At 44.7% G+C, this 9,715-nt stretch overlaps 1 protein-coding gene across 1 annotated transcript; it reads left to right on the top strand.

Annotated features, from left to right (window-relative positions):
- The first annotated feature begins 7,767 nt into the window (after positions 1 to 7,767).
- On the top strand, positions 7,768 to 8,940 carry LOC141316617 (aerolysin-like protein). Its single transcript, XM_073832805.1, has one exon. It carries the CDS (start codon positions 7,768 to 7,770, stop codon positions 8,713 to 8,715), a length of 948 nt encoding a protein of 315 aa, XP_073688906.1. The 3' UTR covers positions 8,716 to 8,940.
- The last annotated feature ends 775 nt before the right edge of the window (positions 8,941 to 9,715 follow it).

The raw sequence follows: 9,715 nt of genomic DNA, 5'->3' as shown, positions 1-9,715 counted from the left end.
GCAGCGTGGGCACGGCGTCGGATCCTTGTTGGCCGCTGGGTAAAGTCGTCGGAATACCTGCAAACGAGAGCGAGAGAGAGCGTCAGCTTAGGCATTAAAACGACCTGGAATGTGTTCGGCTTTGATGATAAAATTGTGCGTCATGGATTGCCAAGTTAGACGTCTTAAAATAGACATGATAGCCGGGCAATGCTAACGACCTTTGTTAATGATGTGGACAGTGGCTTCGTTGTCGCAAAACAAGGTAATACGTTTCCGTAACCGGGCTGAGCCCCAGAGAACGCTAGCAACCGCGATAGGGTAGATTTCATAGAGAGCGGACGAGGTGGATTTTGAATGAAATAGACAAATCGTGAGGCCACTTTTCTGCGAACCACTGCCCTTGGAAGAATCCCCAAAAATCAATAGAAGTGGTTGCTTCGGTATATAGTTCGGAGCGTTGGATGATTCGGAAACGTCGTTATAGAAGGAAATGCCATTCCAGTTGTTTAGAAGAGACCAAAACCTAAGGTCTAAAAAACAACCGTCATCTAGGAGAAGCGAGTCGCTTAAATTTGCAACTGAATGAGCCAAATGCAGCATGCGAGATATGAAAGAACGACCTTGTTGAATGATTCGCATTGCGAGTTGAGACTGCCGAGAAGAGAAAGCAAGTCACGTTTGGAAGTTAAGCGAGACATGAGGAACGATTCCATAACAGACCTGATTCGGACAAATTTTTTGGTGTGGAAGAGAAGCTTGCATCTTAATAGTATCCAGAATTATGCGAGAAATTCGAGACGTATGACGGGACCGATTGTTTTTTCTTCTGACGAAGGAACACCTAAGTCGCAAAAGACTTGTTTAGAGTATCGAGCACGAAGCTTCAGAAGGAGGAAGGTCGATTAGCAGAAAATCATCAAGCAAATGTAACGCGAAAGGCAGCTTGCAAATATTTAAAATAAGAACAAACAGATTCATTAAAGTTATTGCACAGAGGTATACCATTGAATTCATAATTGGACGGCCTTATATGGCGAGCGCAGGGTTTGCGGGATCAGCACCATGGAGAGCGCCCGGAGCACGGCAAGCGTGAACTTTAGGGCAGAGAGAAGCGGAGTGACCGTGGGAGCTACAAACAGCTCGAGTCAGAGTTTTTTGGCCTCCGAAAAGGCGAATAAGCAGGTCAGAGTCAACCAACGAAGGCAACAGGAGAAGCAGCTTTTGCTGAAAAAGACTTGTGAGACTCGTAAAATAAGGTCCCGCCATATCTTAGATTAAAGTCTGCCATCATGGCTAGATAAAGTTCTAATTCCTCTCTGCGATTGGGGAAAACTAAAAGCAATGACGAATTCGGTAAAAGGCAGGTTTCGTTGTAGCCTGGGATCTGAAGTTAAGTAGGACTGCCACGTCGCCACAGTCAATCGTCTGCCTGTCAATCACGGGTCGTGGTAACAGCAGTGCAGCAGGTTAATGTCTTTACCTGAGATGATGTCATATCTTATTTTGGGAGACACTGAAGCAGCAGCGGGTGGAACGAATGGTCTACCGAAAACCTGGGCCTTCAGAGCCGTTGAGAGATTGAACGCTGCAGGAGGAAATGACGTAGCGGCGTTTTGTAGCGGAGTCTGAACTGGAGATGTTGCGAAAGTCGACGTGGCAGGAAAAGTGGAGAGTGCAGCAGAGGAAATTGAATCGATGACTGAAGGGGAGACTGAGACGGAGGCGGAAGACGTCGCGGGAATATATGGTTCGGGGGCGCGCGAAGCGAAGGCTGACTGGAAGAAGCCCAGACTAGTTTCGAAACATTTGACGGTTTCGGTGAGCTGGAGAAAAGCCTTTAAGAGTTGCGCGTTTGCGCTGCCCGAATCCGGGCTTGGCGGAGGAGAGGAGGATTTAGCCGAGCGTTTTCGTCCTGTTTGAGGGGCTGGGCTGCGTTGCCATGGTCGCCTTGGACACGTCGGATGATGAAGCCGGAAGGCTACCCAGCGTGTTGGAAGCAAGGAGGATGAGGTCATCGTGGGTCAAGTCGTTGCTGACGAGGATGCCGGAATCCAGTAAGGTGGCCGCGATATTCTCGGGAGGCCACTGGACCCAGGGAGATTCCTTAGAATGCGCATACTCCGGTGCAGGGAGGCGGGCGAAAGAGGAACGGAGTCTTCGTCAGAGATTGCAAGATCAACGAGCAGTTTTTGAAACATTTTGAGCTGCTAGAGGAATCGACCAGACGGAACTTCGGGTACGACACCTAGGGGCAGCAGGATGGAAGAGTAAGTTTTGGTCTTTTATTCAAGGCGTCAAGCTGCTATTGGTTGTCGAGATAATCATGAATTAGAGTCATCCTGGTAGAACTTTACGCTAAAGCTTTCATTTCCTTGTGCTCCAATAGCGTTAAAAACGCTTATTTCTCTGGCTAAATGAGCCAGTGCGCATGCGCAGTACTGAGCTTACGTCTCAGAGCGCCTATTGTTTCTATAGCAACCGGGACTTCTGACGGCAGCTGCAGTGACGTGCTGACTTTACTAATCAACGATTGGCTCTTTCACTAAGAAGGCAGAGCTTCGCGGCCATGATGACCGTTGCATTTTTCCCCATTCAAAACTACACGAGTGACATGTCTTTGGTATTCTATAGTCTTTGGTTTTACTGAGGTATTTGTAGTTAAAGCCCAGTAACCACAACGCTTACCATGGTTTTACCACAGTAATGATAATTTGACTGTGGCATTTGTAGTATAAGCACAGTAACCGCAACGCTTGCTATGGCTTTACCACAGTAACGATAAATTTACTGTGGTATTTGTAGTGTAAGCACAGTAACCACAACGCTTACTATGGTTTTACCACAGTAGCCATAGTTTTACTGTGGTATTTGTTGTATATGCACAGTAACCACAACACTAACTATGGTTCTACCACAGTAGCCATAGTTTTACTGTGGTATTTGTTGTATAAGCACAGTAAAGACAACACTTACTATGGTTTTACCACAGTAGCTGTAGTTTCACTGTGGTATTTGTTGTATAAGCACAGTAACCACAATGCTTACTATGGTTTTACCACTGTAACCTTAGTTTTACTGAGGTATTTGTAGTTAAAGCACAAATACCACAATGCTTACTATGGTTTTACCACAGTAACGTCTAGGTTACGTAGGTAACCCTCGTTCCCTGAAGGAGGGAACAAAGACGTTACATTGGGAACTCACTAGAGTGATCAATCGCTTCTGAGCCTTATTCAAAAGGCAAATGAACATTGGCGAGTGGTATTTGCATGGAAATTAAAGTAAATTCAATATATCCATAAACTTTTAGGGATATACGAGGGAACAGCAGCCTTCTGGCGGACCGCTGGAAAAAATACTGACAGATATTGCCACAACCTGCGGGGTGAAGGAGACCCGGCAGGAGCACAGTCAGGGACTACTCCGCATCTAGGCCTGACTGCGGGTCACCGGAGGGAATATATGGGTAATAGCGCACGGATCCCGTAGGAATAGCGTGGCAAGCCAACACCAGCCGTCCCCCGCTCACCTGAAGTCTTTATGTTAAGACACGGGAGGATACAGCCTCTACGCGAAGGTCATAAAACCTGGCGAAGGTATTTGGTGTTTGGTATAGGTAAGACAGGGAGATGGCTTCTACCACCCAATTGGCCAACCTCTGTTGGAGACCTCTGTTTCCCTTTCTGCTGACCTCTGAAGAAGGCAAAGAGCTGCTCGGTGCGTCTAAAGTGTCGAGTGCGGTCTATGTATATGCGCAAAGCACGGACTGGATGCAAGTGGCTCGAATGGAGCGTCCCGTAGGCCTTGGAGGGCGACGGAGAGGTCCCAAGAGGGTACGAGGTCTAGGAGGATTCATCCTCCTTGCACCTGTAAGGAACCTCACGACCAGTTGGTGCTTACCAATGGATGTTCCATCCACTGCATCATGATACACTGCGATGGTAGCAACGTACACTTTGAGAGTCGAAGGGGACAGCCTGTGCTCCATCTTCTCTTGCAGGAAGGAAAGCACTACTGCAATTGGGCATCTCTGGGGGTCCTCTCTACAAGAGGAGCACCAGTCAACAAACAGACGCCACCTCAGTGCGTAAGACTGCCTAGTAGAGGGAGCTCGGGACTGAGTGATAGTTTCTATCACGGCCTGTGGGAGGCCGGAGAGGTCTGACTCGTCCAGTCCAGGAGCCAGACATGCAGGTTCCATAGATCGGGACGGGGGTGCCAAATTGTGGCCATCCCCTTAGAAAGAAGGCCTTTCCTCAAGGGGATTTTCCAGGGAGGGGCTGCCGCGAGGGAAATGAGTTCTGGGAACCAGGTCCGGGTGGGCCCGTGTGGCGCTACCAGCAGAACCTGCTCCTCATCCTCCCTGATTTGCACAGGGTCAAGGAGGCTCACTGGGGGAAAGGCGTACTTGGGCCCCGGAGGCCAGCTGTGTGCCAGTGTGGCCCTGCCGAGGGGAGCCTCGCTGAGGGAGTAAAACAGCTGGCAGTGGGAGGATTCGGGGGATGCAAACAGATCTATCTGGGCCTCGCCGAAATGGCTCCAAATCAGCTGTACTTTCTCGGGTTTGCGGTTGCCATTTTCCATGGTGGGTTAACTGCCGTGAGAGCTGATCGGCTGCATGGTTGATTTCTCCTGGAATGTGAATAGCTCGTAGCGATTTCAGCCACTTTAGACTCCATAGGAGCAGATGCGGGCGAGTTGTGACATGCGACGGAAGTGGAGACCGCCTTGGCGATTGAAGTAGGCCACGGTCGCAGTGCTGTCGGTAAGAACAAGCATGTGCTTCTGACGCAACGTCAGTCGGAAGCGACGAAGGGCCCAGAAGCACAGCCAACAACTCGAGGCAATTGATATGCCACTGCAGTCGAGGTCCTGTCCAGGAGCCCGATGCTGCTTGCCCATTGCACACATCCCCCCAACACGTGGTGGAGGCATCCGTGTAAACCACAACATGCCTGGACACCTGTCCCAGGGGCACTCCGGCCCGTAGGAAAGTAGGGTCTGACCAAGGGCTGAATAGGCAACGACACTGCGGGGAAACGCCAATGCGGAGTGTGCCACGGTGCCATGCCCATCTCGGGACTCGGTCGTGTAACCAGCACTGAAGTGGTCTCATATGAAGCAGGCCCAGCAGCATTACCGCGGCTGCAGCTGCCATATGCCCCAGGAGCCTCTGAAATGTTTTGAAAAGAACTGCTGTCTTGTGTCCAAATAATTCCAGACACTTCAGCACTGACTGCGCGCGCTCGTTGAGGGGACAGGGCAGCCTCTGCGACCTTCGTGAGACGTGAAGCAAACCGAAGAAAGGGTCTGTGTCGAGGAAGAATCGAGACGTGAAATTTTGCGTCCTTCAGGTCTATGGCTGCAAACCAATCCTGGGGATGGATGCATGTTAACATGCGCTTCGTCGTGAGCATCTTGAACGGCAGCCTGAGAAGGGACCGATTCAGGGCTCTGAGATCCAGAATGGGTCTTAACCCACCGTTCTTTTTGGGACAATAAAACCCTGACTTCATCTCGGCTGGAGGCACAGGCGTGATTGCATCTTTCGCCAGTAGGACTGCAACCACAGCACGCAGGACAGCGGCATGTGTGTCGGAATGGACAGAAGTAAATAGGACACCTCTGTACCTGGGCGGATGCCTGGCGAACTGAATCGCATAGCCGAGACGTACCGTCCGTATCAACCACCGTGAGGGAGTGGGAAGCTGAAGCCAGGCTCTCAGCCGAGTCGCCAGGGGTATCAAGGGAACGTTGAAAGACATGACCACGATGGGACAGCCTGAGTAAAGAGCGTTTTTACAATTTACCAGATTGTCTGACCACCTCACTCACTTTCTTCCAAACTAAATCCTTTTTATTCCCGTTTCGAAAAGTACAAAGATGTATCATACATCTCAGAGTATCCACATACAGCGACGAAAACTTTGTCCTCCATTGTTGTTATGGATTTCTGCCTTCCTCACTCACTACTAGAGCGAGCTTCTGATTGGTTAGCACTGCGCAAATTTTCACCAAAGTTTAGATTTTTAGAAGTTTAGAATCACGCGTTACGCACATCAAACCAGCGAAGCACTAAATTCAAGTGAAAAGCATCATTCATACCGCCTCATTCGCGTGAATCGTGCCACAGGAAGGTCTATTGTGTCTTTACTTTAAATTAACATCTTAATTACTTGCGCTTAACACATCATTCGTGTCTAGTGTGAACGCACATTCAAGGTGCATTTCCACTTCAGCGTCAAATTTGGGTTCAGTGCAGCTGGCAACGCTACAATGCCTTTGGGCAGTGTCAAATTTAGGGCTGAGCACCTCTAAAGAACAATGTTTACACCCTATTTGCATTCCATTGTCTTTATGGCGGTTCACAAACTAAACACTGGCATGTAATGAAAGAATGCAAAGTGCATTTACTTTTGCATGACCTTTTCAATAATATGTGATTTCCACTTAGTAATCAACCAGTTTCACAAACACTCTGAAACATACATCAAAATCTTGCCTTGCCTACTTTTCACACCTATTGGTTGTCGCCCAACGTTTTGCTCTCGAGATTTGCATTAAGTTGAGGAATGCCCAACCTTTTGATGCTCTCAGCTAATCTCAACGCTTTCTCCACACCGCTTTCAATTCCATAATGCACCACACGAGTGTTTAAGCTCAACTTCCCTATGAATTGTAAATGCTCGCTCCGCCACGCTCATAGGTGCCAGTGGAAATGCACCATTAGTGCTGTGCTTGCACAAGCTCTGTGCAATCCTTTTCACTAATATTCCCTGGGTCTCATTCAGGCTCAAATTGATAAGCAATAATCCTATCTGAGCGTATTGCGTATTTCTGAGGGAGGGGCTGCACAAAAACAGGAGCTCTTCAGAATGTTCATAGGAGAAGGGACAAGATTAATGTAGAATAAAGGTAAATTATGTGAAAAATTAGTTCTTTTTTATGTTAGACTGCACCCCATAAACACAATCAAGCCTAGAAAAGCCTAGAACTGTTTACCATCCCTTTAAAGTGTTTTGGAAATCACATTTTCTGTCATGATCCAGCTGAGGTGCCCATGAGTCCCGCCATGACACATGGAAATTATTTCGGCACAAAATTCATTGAGTGTACATTGATTGTACAGCAGTTTTGCTAGTCAGTGCTTTATGACATTTCATATTCAAACACTTATATTGCAAATTACTTTGACCCAGGCTGTCTTTGTCTATTTCCAGCTACTGCCTGCCACTTTTGGAGCTCAATTTAAACAGCATCCCAATCAAACACACTTCACTTTTCTGACTTTTACCAGACGAGCTGATCTTGAGAAGTTCAGACTACAGACTACAGTCCTCTATGTAAGTATATTTCTAGAGACAAGTACTTTTTTACTAAGAGTTTTATTGCAGGACTACTAAGTAGTGTTTCCCATCTCTGTTCCAAGGCAGACTAGAATTGAACATTGTCTTTTAAAAAACACCTGTTTCTGCTCTTCAGAGACCTGAAATGAATTTGTCATGAAGCCATAATGGTTATGGTGAGCTTCCAGAAACAGAAATGGGAAACACTGAAATAAAACAATTAGTTTTTTACTTTAGCTAGAAGAAATGTAATAAAAAGAAATCTACAGACATTAAAACAATTAAAAAAAATATTTAACAACAATAAAAATATTAAAAAAATATTTATTGGGTGTTTTAAAATAATACACATGGGAAATATACTAATTATATGCTAGGTTTAGATTGCCAATGATCATTTTAATCTGTGATGTAACTTTCAGATCTATTTACTTCAAAGATGTCCCCCCCAACAACTCTAGAGATAATCGGTGGACCAGGAGGAAATGGCTTTTCATTGACTGGTGAAACAAACGGTGCCAGTCTAGAAAAGATCTGGGTGTGGGTGGGAATAATGCAGGTGAAGGCTGTAAAGGTTTGGCTTTCAGATGGCAGAATTCAAACCTTTGGAAAGCCATTTGGATCACATCAAGAGTACATATTCACGCCTGGTGAGTGTTTCGAATCACTGTCCCTCTGGGGAAATGGAGCAGGAACACGTCTTGGAGCCATCAGATTCAAGACCAGTAAGGGCAGAGAATTTTTTGCAAAGATGACGAGTTGGGGTTTAAAACAAGAATATCCCATTGATGTCGGCTCTGGGTTTTGTCTGGGAGTTGTAGGAAGAGCTGGTGACGACATCGATTGCATGGGATTCATGTTTCTCAATGAAGTTCAATCAACAGTTCTCACTAATGTCAACTACCCCACAATAAACCAACTGATACCACAGGTGACAGTAGAAGAGATCAAATCCATCTCTTACCAGAATGACACCTCTGAAAAACAAGAGGAAAAAATCGAAATCTCAGAGAAATTTATTAAAAAATCTTCATGGTCAATGAGTGAGAGCTTTACATTAACATTTAGTGTGGAAGTGAAGGCAGAGATTCTAGAGGTTATCGATGTTTCTACAGGATACAGTTTCACAGTTGGAAAAGAAAGCACTTATAGTCTGGAGGACGAACATGAGAGTACCGAATCTCTGTCTACCACTGTGCAGGTGCCACCAAAAAAGAAGTTGGAAGTTTCCATTACCATTGGCAGAGCAACGTTTGATGTGCCTTATACTGGCACAGTGAAGATCACTTGCAAGAATGGCAGTGTGCTTGAGTATGAAACCAAGGGCCAATACAAAGGCGTCACTTACACTAAAATGAAAGTGCATACAAATGAATCTGATCTGTAATGTTAGGACAAATTGTTCGTGGCTGGGCTTCATCTGATTTTACCAGCAATTTTATAAAGTTCATCCACATTTATTTTTTTTAATTTTTTATTAAGAAAGATGTAATCAATAAATTCTTTCATTTTATGTTAGCTTTTTTAAATTCACATTAAATTGTAATTTTCTTGGGTGTTCGGGGGATAATTTAAATTTTAATATAGAAACACTGATGTCGCTTCAACTTTGTGTAACCACATTTAAATAATCTCTAAAAAATCATGTAAGAATTTCAAACGTGTTTAATCTGACATTTAATAAAAGGCTTACACTTAAACTTTACTATGTCATCCTAATTTAGCACACCAATGTAGAAATGTATGCCATCATGCAAATTTGTTTAATCCAGGTTTTCAAAACCAAACAAAAGCAATCTAGGTTCAGGTTGAGCAATTTCATGAAAAATTCATTTAATGAAAAACCTATTTGGTTTGAGTAATCCTCAAGTGGACATGACATCAAGTATTGAGATTGTTAAGGTAGACACACCAAAAACCACAACAGATCATTATGAACAAAATGAATATATTACAGATTTAAAACATTACTGCCCACTAAACATTAGATGTCTGACGGACGTCTAGATTACGTCAATATTCAAAAATGACGTATTTGGACGTGTCTTTCACATCTTTGCGCAGTGGGTGGACAATGTAACAAATCATAGTTGTTTTTACAATACGTTTTAGTATTGTCCTAGCGGTCGATAAATTATGCACATAAATGCATAAAAGAAAAAAAAAAGACTTGCAAACTGAGTTTGTCTTACCAGACTAATCATAAATAGATTTTTTTTTCCTTTACAAATATATACGCATGTAAGAGTAATATTAATAAATTAAAAAACATAAAAAATACATTGCATACAACATGCTTGATATAAGATATAACATGCTTGGCCACATAATATGGTAGGAGACTTTGGAGAAACTAGCAATAGTAAACTAGCTTTGAATGTATATAT

This window comes from Garra rufa, unplaced genomic scaffold (assembly GCF_049309525.1).
Source record: "Garra rufa unplaced genomic scaffold, GarRuf1.0 hap1_unplaced_119, whole genome shotgun sequence".
Taxonomy (NCBI): domain Eukaryota; kingdom Metazoa; phylum Chordata; class Actinopteri; order Cypriniformes; family Cyprinidae; genus Garra; species Garra rufa.
The sequence above is the reverse complement of the archived record's forward strand: the minus strand, read 5'-3'. Positions and strand labels throughout refer to the sequence as shown.